The 17,075-nt window shown below is 36.6% G+C and overlaps 1 protein-coding gene across 1 annotated transcript; it reads left to right on the top strand.

The window, feature by feature from the left end:
• The first annotated feature begins 7,399 nt into the window (after positions 1-7,399).
• On the top strand, positions 7,400-8,008 carry LOC114188375 (AT-hook motif nuclear-localized protein 21-like). Its single transcript, XM_028076965.1, has one exon. It carries the CDS (start codon positions 7,400-7,402, stop codon positions 8,006-8,008), a length of 609 nt encoding a protein of 202 aa, XP_027932766.1.
• Positions 8,009-17,075: the final 9,067 nt, after the last annotated feature.

Here is a 17,075-nt window from a genome sequence, read left to right as displayed (position 1 = left end):
TTTATATTATTATTATTATTTTTATTTTTATTATTATTATTAATATTATTTGTATTACAATTTTTATTTTTATTATTATTTTTATTTATCATTATTATTACTATTATTCTCATTTTATTTTATTTTATAATTATCTTTATTATTATTATTGTTATTATTATTTTATTTATTTTATTTTACTTTTATTTTATTATTATTGTTATTATTATCATTGTTTTTTTTATTGATGATTTTATTATTATATTATTGTTTTATTATTATTGTTTTATTTTATTATTATTATTATTTTATTATTTTTATTATTATTTTATTAATATTACTGCTTTATTATTATTGTTTTATTTTATTTTATTATTATTATTATTTTCATTATTATTTTTATTTTTAAAATTTCGTTTTATTACTATTATTATTATTATTATTATTATAATTATTATTATTTATATTATTATTATTATTATTTTGTTATTATATTTATTATTAATATTATTACTATTTTTTTTTATTATTATTATTTTCATTTCATTTTATTTTATAATTATTTTTATCTTTATTATTATTATTATTATTTATCTTATTTTACTATTATTTTATTATTATTTTTATTTTATCATTGTTTTATTTTATTTATGATTTTGTTATCATTATTATTTATTATTATTGCTTTATTTTATTTTTATTATTTTATTATTATTATTTTATTTTATTAGTATTATTGTTTTACTATTATTGTTTCATTTTATTTTATTATTATTTTTTTCATTATTATTTTTTTATTTATATTGTTTCATTTTATTATTATTATTATTATTATTATTTTTATTGTTGTTGTTTTTTTATTATTTTCGTTATTACTATTTTATTGCCCGTGCGATATTTTGGGACAATGGTTATGTGTTTTTCCTGGTTTGTATATTGTTTGGTTGTGCAGGATTGTGTGTTGGGTATAACACTTTGTTTTAATAGCTTTATGTGGATTTATTATGATTCTCTGGAATGTATAAAAGTAAGAATATGGTTGTGTTTGATGTATAACCATGTGATATTGTGTAGTTGAGTTTAACTTAATGATATGAAAGTGTATTTACTTGTCATGGATGCATGTTTTTCGTGCACTGAGTCTCCTGTGTAAATAGGTTCGTTGGAACCTATTCTAGAGTGCCAAATACCAATAAATTACCAATTACTGGTGTAGCGTTTGGCGGAACAGTGTAAACTGTCAAGAGATAAGCTACAAAGTGAACTCTAGAGTAAAACCCAAGAGTTGGCGCTTGGCGACGAAAGTGGTTTTGCCAGGTAGGGTGTTGTAGAACTGGGCTTGGACCAAAATCCAGTGGGTTGGTGCCTGGCGACGCCAAGTGTTCTGTCAGGTGGTCTAGAACGCGAGTTAACTTAGCGACGTGGATGTTGTGCTAGGCGGTTTAGGATGCAGTAATGGATTACACGAGGGATTCTACACAGCTTTGGATAGCGATCTTGATGCGATGCTTTGCTGGGGGCCTAGTTACGAGTGTAACTTGTATTGGGATAACACGTGGCAACTCGAGGTTGTAGCTTGGTGGTTTTGAAAGTTCAATGGAGTGTGCGAGATTGTGGCTCGTACGGCGGAGTTCCGGAAGATTGCCCTCTTCAGTGTAACTGATTGAGTTTGGTAGTCTGGGGACAACTACGGACTGCGGTTCGTTTTGGGGAACTCAATTTGGTGTCGTAGATTGTGGTCGTGGCAATTTATTCCCGTGTGTGGACTATTAGGTGGTGGCCTGCAGTCGGAGGGGCGAGTATACACTCGTGCAACAAAGATCGATCAGTGTACTCATCAAAGGGTGTAGAATCAAGAGGCGTCCAAAGAAAGATATGAAAGTTTGGGTCCGGATTTGAGTGTAGTAGAAGTGTTAGGGGTTTTTAATTGTTATTATAATGTACCTTGTAATGCGTTTTTATTTTGAGCTCACCATATCTGTGTGTGTTTGGCGATGATCATATAACTCGTTACATGAGAGCAGATGTTGATGCAGGTGAGCACGTGGATACTTAGAGTCGGAGTGGGGTCAGCATGGGAATTTTTACATGGAATTATTTTATTGATTTTATGGATTATTTTTGTAATCAGTTACTATAAATTGTTTTATATTTGTAGGCGTTGAACGCATTTATGAATTTTGTCTTTTAGTGTTTTTAATAAAGTTTGAAATTTTCCCGCATTTTGGGAAAGAGCTTTGGTTATTAAATGCATTTTATTTTAGCTTCATTTTATTTTATTTAAAATAGTAATATTCGACTGGGATGTTACAAGTACACTCCCTTGGACTATACCCCTCATAAGCCTTTCATTCCTTTACAAGATGGCAACCTAGCAACCTCCAAAACATAAGAAACAAACATAAGTTTTATTTTAAAATAAAAAAACTAAACCTAGTAAAAGAAAGAATGTGAATAAACTTTTCTCCTAAACATGTTTATTTTCCTTAAACTCCTTCTTTCATCTTTAGTAGGGGTTGGGGACTCATCATCCTCCTCATCTTTGAGAGAATTTAACCACAAATTCTTAGAGCCCTTCTTGATTGAATTTGACTTCATTGATGAAGTAATTTCTCCTTCCTCCCATGAGGTCTTACCCAACCCCTAGCCTTGAAAATGCTATCTTTTCTCCCTTTATGGTTAGGACCTTGTCCCACTTTCTTGGGTTGTGCATGTGAGGGGAGAGGGAAGAGAGGAAGAGGTTTCATAAGTTTAATCTTATGCTCTACCTTAAAGGAGAATGCGGAGAAAAGCGACCAACTCTCCTTTTATGGGCAAGTAACACTCTTGTGGAGACTTGCCCTTTTCCTTTCTTTTCTTCTTTTTTTGTTTCCTTTTTCATTTTATTTTGGTTCTCATTAACCTTGATTACAACATTTTTTATCGCACAAAATATTAATCAAAGTTTAACAAATTAACTAAACTTATGCAGTATAGCTAACCCATGTCGAATTTCACAAGGACGTAATTGTAGGAATGTACCAATTACTAAACATCATTCTCTCTAAAAAAAACACTAAATAAAGGGAGGTTTGTTTGACAATGGATTAATGATTATAAAATAAAAGAGTGATAAAAATAAATTGAAACAAAAAAATGAAAATTTAAATAACTAGATTTATTTATTTTTAATTTTAAAACAAAAAAATTATAAATAACTTGAAGCAAAATAACAAAAATTTAAATTACTAAACTTGGTAGCTAACACCCTTAGCCACCAATTTCGTCGGTGGCTAAAATATTTTTTTCTAACAGTGATGAGTTGTCGGGTTGAAAATGACAACCTAATCTGCCCCGTTTTGATAGGCTTGACCGTCGGGTCCAACCCACTTTTCCACCATAGTTTTCTTCAAGTATTTATCCTCACTTATCAGCGTTTTCTTAATAGAGTTCAATTTCCAACACTGAAAAAATGTAAAACCAACTTCTGAAACATTGTTTTCAATTTGCAATTGTAAGGCCCATTTCTTTTCTGAGCCCTAAAAGTTAGTGGGCTGCCCTACAGTATTGGACCTAAAGGCCGGCCCACAGTATAAGTCCTTAGGTCTGCCCTAAACCTAATGTACTCTACCATTTTCAGAAAAGTTTGCCCTTGCCTCGAGCTGCAGCCGCCTTTCACTTCCGCTAGGGTTCCGTTCGACTGTCACGTAAGCTAAAGGGGCTTCTACTCCATGTAAGTGTCTCCCCCAGCCGTACTGATTCCCTTTTCGCTGCCTTGTTTCATATTTCCAGTTAACAAGCCTCTGTTGACTCAGTTTCCCTGATTTTTTTTTCGCTGTCCTGCTAGTTCTGCGAGCCATCCTTGGGTTGGTGCACTCCGAGGTCCCGTGTCGAAGCTCCGTTAGCCCTCTTCCAGGTACGGGAAGTTAGGGTTCTAATCTCGAGTCTTTTTAGAACTGTTTTTGCGTTGGTTGTTGATTGTATGGTTGGATCTGCCGCTTTGATGTGTGAAAATACTTTGTATGTGTTATTCGGTCGCAAAAAAACATGGCTGTGTAGTGAAGAACAGTGGCGAGACCTGTTAATCTCGCCCAGGCGAGTCAGTCTCGCCTAAGCGAGATGAAACAGGGAGCTCGCCTAGAGCTCCTGCGCGAAAAGTCGCCCAGGCGGCTCGCTCAACTTTTGAGCGAGCAGGCAACTCGCCTAGGCGAGAGGGATCTCGCTTAAGCGAGATCCCGCGTTGCTCATGCTTCTGCTCTTGTGCCCTCGCCTAGGCGAGGGGGAGGCTCGCCTGAGCAAGCATGTCTCGCCTGAGCGAGACCCCTCAGCCTGAGCGAGGTGCTGGGCGAGACAGTGTTGTGATTTGGATGTTTGATGGTTCCCGAGGAATTTATCTTGGTTGAGTATGATGTGTAATGATGGATATGTATATAATAGAATATTCTGCATGTTTGGCATGAGTTATGAACGACGTATGACGGGTTGGGTATGATTTTGGCATGTGGAATGAATGAATGGATTGGAACTAAAGGAATACGTGATTAATATGAGATGAGACCCTAGATTCATGGGGTGGTGATGATCCGAGGTATGGATTCGAAATCTGACGCGTATGAGGAATTAATCTCAGGGGATTGGTATGGAAATGTAAATGTGGTGTTAATATTCTCTTATTGTTGAATTATGACTGTTAGTCCGTGTCAGCGTGTAAATTCCTTGAGGTCTCTAGGTGAGACCTCTGGGGTTGCGCTTCAGTGGTCGGGACGTAATTCCATGGCCCCTGTTAGTGGGTGCCCATGGTGGTGCCCCATCTGTATAACTAGGTAAGGATTCAAGGTAAGGACTGCATCCTGACACTCTAAGGGGCCAGTTAGTCTCACTTAGAGCAGACTGACTCTTGTGGTGAGAGTAGCAGGAGGCCTGAAATTCATTAAGGGCTAACCTTGTGGTGAGGGAGATTTGATTCATCGTAACACTTGTAACACATAGCTCGGAGATGAGCAGCTCAGAGTCGAGCAGGGGTATTCACCACAAGTGCGAGCATCCGCTGAATCCGACCAAGTTATACGTATCCGGATGAGTCGAGTCGAGTCGTAGTGTATTGAATGAAGAGTCATAACATGTTTGGTTGCTATGTGGATATGAGATGAGGAAAATATATTTGACTACATGATGAATATGTTGTTGGCTCTAGCTTACCCGTTTTGTTGCATGGTTGTGATGTATGTGGCTGTTCTCTCTTGCGATGATCATCAACTTGGTTGATGGGAGCAGATGGGCGAGGTTCTCATGGGCAACAAGGGAATGGCGACTCCGCTACTTAGCCATCTGGGCTGGATCTCACACTTCTTTATTTCGTGTTTTCTTTAGGGCTATGGCCCCTGTATTCGTGGTTTTTAGATTGTAACTTTTAGTTAAACAGCTATCCTACTTTTGTTGGCATCTTGGTGTGCCTAGTTTTGTAGGGGTGATGTTGGGAACCCCCGAACTGCGTTGTTATGCTATATCACGTGTGGCGTTTCCTTTAATTGCGTTTATAAATTAAATGGGACGTTACAACACTCTTATAAGAATTTCGCAAAAAATAAAATTAATATGATTTTATGAAATATAAAATTATGATATATTTTCAATTTTTATTCAAATAATAAAATAATAATTTTAAAATTTTAAAATTTGAATTAAAATAATATAATTATACAATTATACAATCATAATTTTATAAAACTATAAAATTTTAAAATTATAAAATTTTAAAATAATAAAATAACATATTTTGACACCTCGTAATATAATATGACAAGATAATAACACATCATTAACGGCCGCATCACCCAATAAATAAATGAAGTTAATTGCCGACTCAAATTAAAAACATTAAATTTATCGACATAGTTGTTATTGTTTTATACTTATTTGTAATTTTGATTATTAGTAATATAATATTCCTAATCTAGAATGTTACATTGGGCCAAATGAAAAATAAGCATCAACTAAAAAAAATTGTACGGAAAACATCACAGATATATTCAATTATTATAAACAAATTTCTCCTTTACAAAGAATTTAATGATAAGAAACACTTCACTAATAGAAGAGGAAAATGGAATTTTTGTGACTCCTGTATATCATAACCAGTCTTAATCACAGGAAAATATAAAATAAATTGTACGAGTTAAAGTCATCCTTAATTATGACAAAATATAGAAAAAAAAGCTCGTATTCAAAAAAATATAATCAAGAAAAAAAAAAATCTCATTTTTTTTCTCTCTAAAGTAAAACTGTCCTTAATCTTATTCTGCACTTTTCAATAAGAAATTGTATACATAAACAGAAAAAAAAATTAAAAAATAGAATTTAATATCATGTGACTAATCCTATAAATTAAAATCTTTTGTTCCATGCATATAAAGAGACCCTGAAATCTTGTAACTTCTTCCTCCCTATTTTGAAAGGAGTTTTTGTTTGGAAAGAGTAACTTTATTAGAAAGAACGTAAATACATTATATCTATATTCACACGGTTGTTAGTTATTGTTTTATACTTATTCTGTAATGCTTTGATTATTATTAGTATAATATTGCTAATTTAGGATGTTACATTTGGGCCAAATGAAAAAAAAAAAAAATCATAAACTAAAACATGTACGGAAAACATCACCAGATATATTATAATTTATTTATTATAAAAAAATTTCTTCTTTACAAAGAGTTTTACGATAAGAACCACTTCACCATAAGAGGAAAATGGAATTTTTCGTGACTCCTGTATATCATATAACCGGTCTGGATCACAACAAAATATAAAATAAATTGTACGAGTTAAAGTCATTCTTAGTTTTGACAAAATATAGAAAAAAAAACACATATTAAAAAAAAATATAATCAAGACGAAGAAAAAGCTCATATATTTTTTTTCTCTGTAAACTAATATATCCCTAATTTTATTCTGCTCTTTTCAATAAGAAATTGTATACATAAACAGAAAAAAAAAATGAAAAAATAGAATTCAATATGATGTGACTAACCCTAAACATTAAAATGTTTTGTTCATGCATATAAAGAGACCCTGAAATCTTGTAACTTCTTTTTTGCTTAAACCTTACATGTGAAACTCATATATATATATATATATATATATATATATATATATATATATATATATATATATATATATATATATATATATATATATATATATAATTTTGACATAAGATATTCATTAATATCTTGCAACTTTCTTTAACTTATGACAGTTACTAGTTAACCCCATTCAAAGAAACCGTACCATTAAAATTTACTTGTTTCATAATTGAAAGAAATTATTCTCCTTAATTCTTCTAGAAAAGTAACTCCTATCTTCTCTCTCCCTTTCTATTTCTCTTTATATATTAGCCTTCATATCCATCAAAAACTCTGACAAATACTTGCTACCCTTAACAATGGTTGAACCTGCCATTGTGATTCCATCATCCTCTTCTCATTCTTCTTTTGACCACTCCACTGATTCTGATAGTGTTGCTGGTTCACCCTCTTTCCAGAAACCATCTTCTTCAACAACTCGTCACCACCATTTATCAAGAAAGAGAAAACTTGGTAGACCCGTAGGTTCTAAGAACAAGCCAAAACCACTGCTTTTGATTGACAGAGCCAATAAGAATGTGGTAAAACCCGTTTTCATTGAAGTTCCTGATACCTATGATGTGATTAGGACAATTGTTGAATTCGCTCGTCACCACCATGTTAGCATCGTTGTGCTGAACGCATCAGGAACTGTTTCCAATGTCACTATTCGTAACACTCATTATCATGCTTCTCCTTTCACTCTTTATGGACCTTTCAAGTTAATTTCCCTCACTGGTACCTACCTACATAATGCTGCTTTCCATGGCTCTTCGTCTTTATCATCAATCCTTAACAACGACCCTCGTTGTTCTTTTGGGGTTTCTGTTTCTGGAATCAAAGAACAATGCTTCATCGGAGGAGTTGGAGGAAAAGTTGTTGCAGAGAATGGAGTTATGGTGGCTGCTGTTATAGTGAACAAATTTTAAAGTGTAACGACAATTATACTAATAATTGTAACCTAATTAATGCATATATATTCAGGGTAGCAATTAAATCATGTGTTGCTTCATGTGTATGTAGTAGCATGAAAGTTTTTTTCATTTTTTCTCTTTTTGTTCTCTGTATATGGATTGACATCATTTATCCCATTTGGGTTTTCCTTGTATTGTTTTCTTTATTTTCCGTTTTATAATAAATAATAACTCTTTTTTAATTTGACTCAGATTCATAGTAATAAATGGTAAGTGAAGCATTAAAACATAAAGTTGATATAAAAGGACCTTTTTATAAATCTTTCTTAACAAGTTGGAAAAGGGTTATTTATAAAAGGGTTTTTAGTTTAATTAATTTTTTTTCTTTAATATATCATTTGATTCTACACTGAAGAGAAGATATGGAATTATGAGTTGTAGAGAAGCAAAAAGTCTTCTCCAATGGCGATATTTTTTTCTTACCATGTACTTTTATTGTAAAACAAAGTGCAATTTTTGGAAATTTTTTGTAAGGTTTGAATGGTGGTCTCCTCTAGATTTGTATTTATTTTTCTGGCTTTTGGTGGTATCAATGTATATATGTCTTAGTGCGTAATTATGGAATTCTATGGGATACAATAATCTCATAACGTCTATTTACTTATTGTAATTACAGTTTCTAGAAGGTCTATTTAACTATCTTTAAAGCTTATTATCATTATGATAAATGAAAGCACTAAAGGAATAATATATGGATATTCAGCTTTAATTGCCCAATTTAAGTGGCTTTCATTGTTTAGTTATGTAAAATTCATAGCAATTATTATTTTCGTTTACCTTTCTCGATTTTCTTTCTCATAAGCACAATTATTACAATTTTGTAATAATAAAGTGTCTTGAATTGTTAAAACAAATGCTAACTTTCATGTTTCCTTTTTAAATGACTTTTTTATAAACAAAAAAGACTTGTAGTTTGTACAGTAACAGTTAGGGATAGCAAAACGAGTTAGTTTCGTTTTGTCCCATCAAAAATTGGCCGAGTTGGTCCATCATTGAAAACGAACTAGAAATTCTAACCCACCTCGCCATAGGTCGGTGGGCTGTTCACTACTCTTTTTTTTTTTAAATTTAAATTTTTATTTATAAATTATATATATATATATACTTATAAATAAATATTTAGAGCATATTTAATCATATAAATATTTTTTAAACTTTTATTTGATCAATTAATATCTTTAATTGGATAAACTAAAATAATTATTATATTTGCATGTTAAATTACTCTATTATAACTAATAAATGGAACTTAATTTATAAGCGTCAAATATTTAAATTATAATAGTATTACATATTTACATTTATACGAAAATATAAAATAGTAAATTTAATGTTTTTAAATTATTTTTAATTTTAAAAAATAAGTAAATAGAAACGGACTACCAAGCTAGGGACAAGTTGGCCCGCTATGGGTAATAAGGCGAGCCAGGCCAAAACAGGTTGGCGGGTTGAAAACTCCAACTTGACTCGCCCTTTAATTGGTGGGCTAGCAGGCTAGGCCTGCTTTGACACCGCTAGTAAAAATATGATGTACGAGGACTTATTATGTCGATTATAATCCATCCACCATAATAAGTGACGCACTGACAATTTCTAAATATGATAAGACTTTTTATGTCGACATAGAAAGTTAGCAGGAGTGACAATTTTGTAATAATGTAGAAGACTTTCTAGGCCGGTTAGCGACATAGAAAGTGAAAGGGTGACACTTTTGTAATATAAAAATTTTGGTTTAATCATGTCTTTGGTCCCCATTTTGGAGTCAAAATCTCAGTTTGGTACCCAAATTTATAAAAGTTTCAAATTAGTTCCTTTTTTTGTTATAAAGTCTCAAGTTTGCCCTTTCTATTAAGTCTAGCTAAACACCGTTAGAGGGGGTACCACATGTCAGTTTCTCGATTTTTTGATTTTTTTGAATTTTTGAGTGATGTGGCAGTGGCAATGACATGTGTCAGTATTATGCTAGATGTCATTTCCTCCGTCTCAATTTGGTCCCTGTATTCTAATTTTTGTCTCAATTTAATCCCTTTTTTTGTAAAAATAGTCCAATTTTGTCCCTCTCCAAATTGAAACAAAAATTAAATTTTATATAAATGTTATACAAACATTTTTATTAAATTTGATATTTTTATTCAAATTGATATTTTTATTACATATTTTTACAATAGCTAAGTTTATTTAAAATTTTGTTTCACATTCAACTTTACTTAAAATTGTTTTGAAATTTTAAATTTATATGTTTTTTATTGTCACATGAACTAGTTAATTGATGAATTTTGTTTCTATTAACATTATTTTCTATTACCAACTTTAAAACAATTTTAAATAAAGTTCAATGTAAAATATTAATTAAATGAACTTAATTTGGTTAAAAATATTTACTTCAAATATCAATTTTGTTCCTACCGAATACCGAAGTACCTGCGAACACAAGTTATGTAAGGACCAATAACCTATTAAATGCACACGTCCACCTACTTTGCTTCAGCTTCTAAGTACAGGAGCCTAAGTATCTCTTTCCAAGAGCCTGAGTATCTCCTTCCAGGGGCCTGAGTATCTCCTTCCAGGGGCCTGAGTATCTCCTTCCAAGGGCCTGAGTATCTCCTTCCAGGAGCCTGAGTATCTCCTTCTAGAAGCCTAAGTATCTCCTTCAGGTGGAGAGTTCCGCTGGCTGGAGGCCTTCTATGTTGTCCACTGCCGAAGTGTCCTCTCCAATTGTGTTGGATGATTTAGGCAGGGAGCCTTCTATGTTGCCCACTGCCGAAGTGTCCTCGCCAGGTGTGTGGGATGATTTAGGCAGGGAGCCTGCTATGTTGCCCACTGCCGAAGTGTCCTCTCCAGGTGTGTGCGAGGATCTGGACAAGGAGCCTTCTGTGTTGCCCACTGCCGAAGTGTCCTCTCCAGATGTGTGCGAGGATCTGGACAAGGAGCCTTCTGTGTTGCCTACTGCCGAAGTATCCTCTCCAGATGAGTGGGGTGAACTGGGCGGGGAGCCTGCAAAGCCACTCCGACGCTCAAGTTAGATATATGATCTAGGCAGTGATAGCAGTAATAATGAACAATATGTTTTACCTCGTGAGCAGTGTCTTATATACTACCTGAATGGGCCTGACTTCGTGGGCCTAGGGTTTGTGGTGTCCACTTGCTTTAGGACCCTCCTAATTAACATTTATTAGTCTAAATCTATTAATTTTGCCAAAAAGGATATGTACTTCCAACCACCTGTCGTTGTACTTGTATGGAACGTTATTATCCCCTTTATGGTGGTGGATACTTAGGCCTTCATTTATAGTGCGTGGCACATTCCACTTTTTGGTTTGAGACATAGTCCTTGGTCTGGGGTCCGAGGTGTCTTCTGCTACTTCCGAGGTGTCTTCTCCTGTCCACCACGTACACTAGTCCCCCAGAGTTAAGACTGTACTGCCGAAGACTGTATTATCGAGACTCTAAATGTGCTTTTAATGATTCTTTTTGGTTTCGATATGCTTTGTTTTGGTATATATTAATAGGCCGATTAATTCCCCTACTTCTACTTTTGGGATGTTTCACCCTTTTATAGTTCTTCTCAATCGAGTATCCTACGAGGGAGTTGAAGGGCTTTGAGGAGTTTAAGTGGGCTTGGGCCCTTGGATGTGACCTTGCATAGGGAAGTGTGACCATTGCCACTGTGTAGCCATTGCATCTTCTTAATATGATGGATGGGGTGAGATTGGCTCTGACTCTTCCTCTCCTATAAATAGCTTTGACCTCCTGGGACCCCTTGTGGTCGTATTTGAAGTTGAGTCGTTGAGATCATGATTTTAGGCAGGTATGTCTTCATCTTCTTTGTCTGATAGGTCAGCTACCAAGATCCACTAGAATCGTGTTGGGGCATCTTTGGCCTTTCCCTCCACTAGTAGTAGCACAACCTCTTCTGATGAGGAAGGAGTGGTAGGTTCTCCATCGCATTCGGGATACGAGTGGATTGATAAGGGTGTGCGTGAATACTTTTCAAAGTATCAATTGTCCTCATCCATTCGCAAGTTTGCCGCGGCATACGCGATTTTGGATGAGGATAGTCCGAATGAGGCAGTGTCTTTGGATCAAGTTGGTCGTGCGAATAATGCCTGTGATGGGCAAGGGGGGTATTCTGATAAAGGATTGACCCCAACCAAGGATGGAGGCACATGCTTAAGAAGACTAAGCATGTTTAGAAAAGAAGTTCACTAATCCTTCATCCCTTTCATTTATGTTTGTTATTTTTTATTCCCTAAGTTGACTTAGTTGAATCAACTTTAGTTGACTTGTTGAGCTTTGACTAGGTTTGACTTGTTAACTATAGCTGACTTCACTTAAGCCAACATGTTAATCTATGTTTATTTGCTTTGTAGGTTAATTAGGAGTAAGAAAGCAATGCTAGGTGGTGCATGGTGATTGGGGAGCATAAATGATGTGGAGGAGAGAGTAAAGCAAAGGCATAAAGCATAAAGTAAAAGGCATAAAACAAGTGTACCTATGTACCTTTGGTCTCCTTTGTTTTTAGCACACTTTGGCCACTTTTTGGAGACATATGAGACACATTCTTTGTCTCCTTTTGTGCTAGAACGAAATTAGCCTTGCACACACAATAGTTAGCTCTTTTGTCTCTCATTTTTGTAACCTTATTTGACCTAGTTTCTAGAAGCTAGGGTTAGGTTTTTGTAGAGACATCCTTAGGTATCTTTTATTTTCTTAGAGGCCCCTAAACTCTTCTATATAAGGGGTGCTCCTAGACATGTAAAAGGGTTGAACATTTTGAAGTAAAAACACTCTTGTGTCTCAACCATTTGTGAGAGTTTCCTCCCTTGGGAGTGAATACTTTTAAGCCTTATCTTGCATAGCAAGTGGCGGCACACATCCACTCATCTTCAAGGTTGCCATGGCTTCTAGCCTAGCCTTGTAGTGGCGTGCTTCTCACATTTTTACCATTTCTTTCCTTTCCATTTTATGTTTTCTTCTTCCTTTAGTTGTTCTTGGTTTTCTATGGTTTATGTGCTTTCCATTTCCTTTTTGTTTGAATCAATCCATCATCTTCTTCTCTTGAGCTTTGTGAAAGGAACCTTCACATCTAGATAACTTGCTATCTTAATGTCCAGTGGGGATTTCACTTAGCTTTCTTAATCAACTCACACCATATTCAAAAATCTAAAAAGGAACAACATAATCCTTCATCATATTCTGATGAATTCTTTTTTATGTATTTCGTGTTACTGACAAGCCTGCATGTTCGACTACCTTTCGATGAGTTTACTGTCGGGGTGTTATGCATCTTAAACGTGGCACCTTCCCAACTTCAGCCTAATGTTTGGGTTGCTTTGCAAGCCTTTAAGTTAGTTTGTAGAGTGTTAGGCTTGAAGCCCCCTCCTCCGGTATTTTTGCATTATTATTGTACCTGACCTAAGGAGCTTGTGAGATGGTTATCTCTGTTTGGGCAACCTAGGATAGGTCTCCTAGCCCTTTATTCTTCATCCTTTAAAAGTTATAAAAATTCCTTTTTTAGAGTGGTGGTGAATCCTCCTGGTCGACCTTATTTCTTTGATGGTGATGTTCCTAAATTTCCTTTCTATTGGACACGTAATCCACTACACTATGATGAGTGGCCTCAGAGTATGTTGTCTGCTGAGGATTGTGAGATTCTTAACTTGCTAGATTCCCTTCCTCGACGACTTCCTACTAAGCGTATTGTGGCTATATTGAATTCTCCTCGTCCCCGCGGGGATATGTTAGGTATGTGTCAACTTTTCCTGCTTTATGTTATAATGTTAACTTATCTTACTTTGCGTTTGTTGTTGCCAGCTTTGATGGCTTCGCATGAGGGTGTGGGTGCTAGTCAAAAGAGTCGTTTTCAACTACTTCGCGAGAAAGTGAATGCTCGTAAGAAGGATGAAGATGCTCTCGTGGGCTCTAGTTCGGGTGCAGCTGGGAAGAATAGTGCAGGTGGGGGTACTCCTCGGCCTCCACTTGCTGCAGAAAAGAAGAGGAAGAAGACTTCCCAGAAAGGTGAGAGCTCGTCTCGACACTCCTCTCCTAAGCGTAGTCGAGTATCGGAAGTCGTTGCTTATACTCGTTTGATGGGGACTGAGATGCAAATTTATGATGGCATGAGTATTACCATTTCCCAACAGGAGGCTGATGTTATTGCCCACTCTCCCTTGCCTATCTTGATGAAGGCCTTCGCTGAATATCAGTCTCGAGCATTAGTGATTAGGAGGCATATAGGTCATGACCTAGACAAATCAAGCCATGTGGAAGAGCTTGAAACGGAGGTATCGTCGCTGAAGGTCGAGAAAGAAAACCTAATGTCTGAGGTGAGCAATTTGCGGAGCCAGCTGAGCCAAGCTCTCAATGACAGGAAGTCTTGGAAGAATCGTTGTCTAGAGACCAACGAAAAGGGGAAGAAGACCTTCGAAGAGATTACTGCATCCAAACGTGTGGTGGAGGAGCTGAAGATTACTAATGCTGAACTGGATAAGGAGTTGTGGGAGTTACGAGAAAGCGTGATTGAAGAACATGAATTGGGTTTCAAGAAGGCATTGTGGCATGCTGCTCTTCTGTTTAGCGTGCCTGCAAATGATCAACATTTTGATGTTGGTAAGGACGTGTATCAGAAGTCTTTGGTTCGACTTGAGGATATTCCCCCTTGTCCTGAACATGCCGAGGATACTCCCTTTAGGGAAGATCGCGAGGGTGTTGATGCAGATGGGGCTGAGGGAAGAGACTAGGTTGTTAGCTTGACAAATGTTTTTTGTGTTGTCACTGGCTTTGTAAGCCCTTTTTGGCCGAATGGTGTGTAGATTTTGGAATTTTTTTGTATAGGATTAGGTTTAACTTATGGGTGGTTAAGTATACCCGGCCTATCTTGGTTAAACATCGTTGGATTGCCGGAGACGTCTCCGCTGATTGCTTGTATCACCTACTCAATATTTGAGCAGTATGTGTTGATGAGAGAGTGAGGTTGTTATTCATGGCTGTAGTTTTCTGTCTGTTTGCCTTGCATCACTATTCATTCTTCAAACCAAGTCACCTAGGTGGAATTTCCTTGGTTTGACCTTATAGTTGTATCTTCGTGACATGCTTTGTTTTGCAGCTGCATCTTGGATTCCCTTAACTCTTCCATTCGCATGTATTTTGTCGCTCTTTGCCTTAACTCAACCATACTAGTTGCTGGTCTTTTACACAGACTATCGGCAAAGGTCCGCCTCTTAGTGCGTTAATCATCTAATGCAGGGCTATCTCTGGGCTCAAGTTATTGATGCTGAGGGCTAGCTTGCCGAGGCACTCCACGAACTCTCTCAATGATTCCCCTGCCTCTTGGCGTATGTTGATGAATGCTAGAGAGATGAGATCGTGTGGTTTTTGACGTAGCGAATTGCACTCCAAACTGGTATGATAAGGTGTCGAAATAATCTACGAAGAATGGGGCAAGACGAGTGAACCAACTAAGGGATGCACCCTTGAGGGATGTTGGGAAGACTTTGCAAAAAATTGTATCATCAGATGTGTAGAGTCCGATCTGGGTTAAGTACACATGTATGTGCTCATCTGGGTCGGTGGTTCCATCGTATCTGTCCATGGTCAAGGACTTCCATCCTCAGGGCAAGGGTGTTTCGATTATGCCATCCACAAAGGGGTGCTTATGCGCGCCCCGCCGTGGTGCCACGATATTTATTGTGCCTTCCCTAGGGGTATGAGTGTTTTGTGTGTTTTCTCCTGCTGTTTCCATATGTGTAGGCAGGGAAGTAACATGAGTCTTGCTTGGATGTTGTTGATCACCCTAACCCTTTGTATTTTCAAGCTTTCGTTCAATTCTAACATTCTCTTCTCGCAATTCAGCTATCTCTTGTTGTATGGCTAAAATAACTGCCATCTGACTGCTCCCTATTGTTGCCTGGATGTTCTCAGTTATTAGTACATCGAGGTCGTTATTTGTCATGTTTCTTGTGGACACCATGTGCACTAATTTGCCTCGGCCCCACGGTGGGCACCAAATGTTCCTACCAAATACCGAAGTACCCACAAAAACAAGTTATGTAGGGACCAATAACCTATTAAATGCACACGTCCACCTGTTTCGCTTCAGCTTCTATGTACATGAGCCTAAGTATCTCTTTTCAAGAGCTTGAGTATCTCCTTCCAGGGCCTGAGTATCTCCTTCTAGGGGCCTGAGTAACTCCTTCTAGGAGCCTGAGTATCTCCTTCCGGTGGAGAGTTTCGCTGGCTGGAGGCCTTCTATGTTGTCCACTGCCGAAGTGTCCTCTCCAATTGTGTGGGATGATTTAGGCGGGGAGCCTTCTATGTTGCCCACTACCGAAGTGTCCTCTCCAGGTGTGTGAGATGATTTAGGCAGGGAACCTTCTATGTTGCCCACTGCTGAAGTGTCCTCTCCAGGTGTGTGCGAGGATCTGGACAAGGAGCCTTCTATGTTGCCCACTGTCGAAGTTTCCTCTCCAGATGTGTGCGAGGATCTGGACAAGGAGCCTTCTGTGTTGCCCACTACCGAAGTGTCCTCTCCAGATGTGTGGGGTGAACTGGGCGGGGAGCCTGCAAAGCCACTCCGACGCTCAAGTTAGATATATGATCTAGGCAGTGATAACAGTAATAATGAACAATATGTTTTTCCTCGTGAGCAGTGTCTTATATACTACCTGAATAGGCCTGACTTCGTGGGCCTAGGGTTTGTGGTGTCCACTTGCTTTAGGACCCTTCTAATTAACATTTATTAGTCTAAATCTATTAATTTTGCCAACAAGGATATGTACTTCCAAACACCTGTCGTTGTACTTGTATGGAGCGTTATTATCCCCTTTATGGTGGTGGATACTTAGGCCTTCATTTATAGTGTGTGGCACATTCCACTTTTTGGTTTGAGACATACTCCTTGGTCCGGGGTCCGAGGTGTCTTCTCCTGTCCACCACGTACAAATTTTGATAGAAATATTTGTGTACATTTATATAGAAATTAAATTTGATTTCAATTTGGAAAGGGACAAAATTGCTAATTTTT

The sequence above is a fragment of the Vigna unguiculata genome, chromosome 6 (genome assembly GCF_004118075.2).
Source record: "Vigna unguiculata cultivar IT97K-499-35 chromosome 6, ASM411807v1, whole genome shotgun sequence".
Taxonomy (NCBI): Eukaryota; Viridiplantae; Streptophyta; class Magnoliopsida; order Fabales; family Fabaceae; genus Vigna; species Vigna unguiculata.
Note: the sequence above shows the minus strand (reverse complement) of the source record. Positions and strands in the feature narration are given on the sequence as shown.

Excerpts from the sequence above, each read along its gene's own strand:
- LOC114188375 (XM_028076965.1), top strand. The coding sequence starts at position 7,400 with ATGGTTGAACCTGCCATTGTGATTCCATCATCCTCTTCTCATTCTTCT.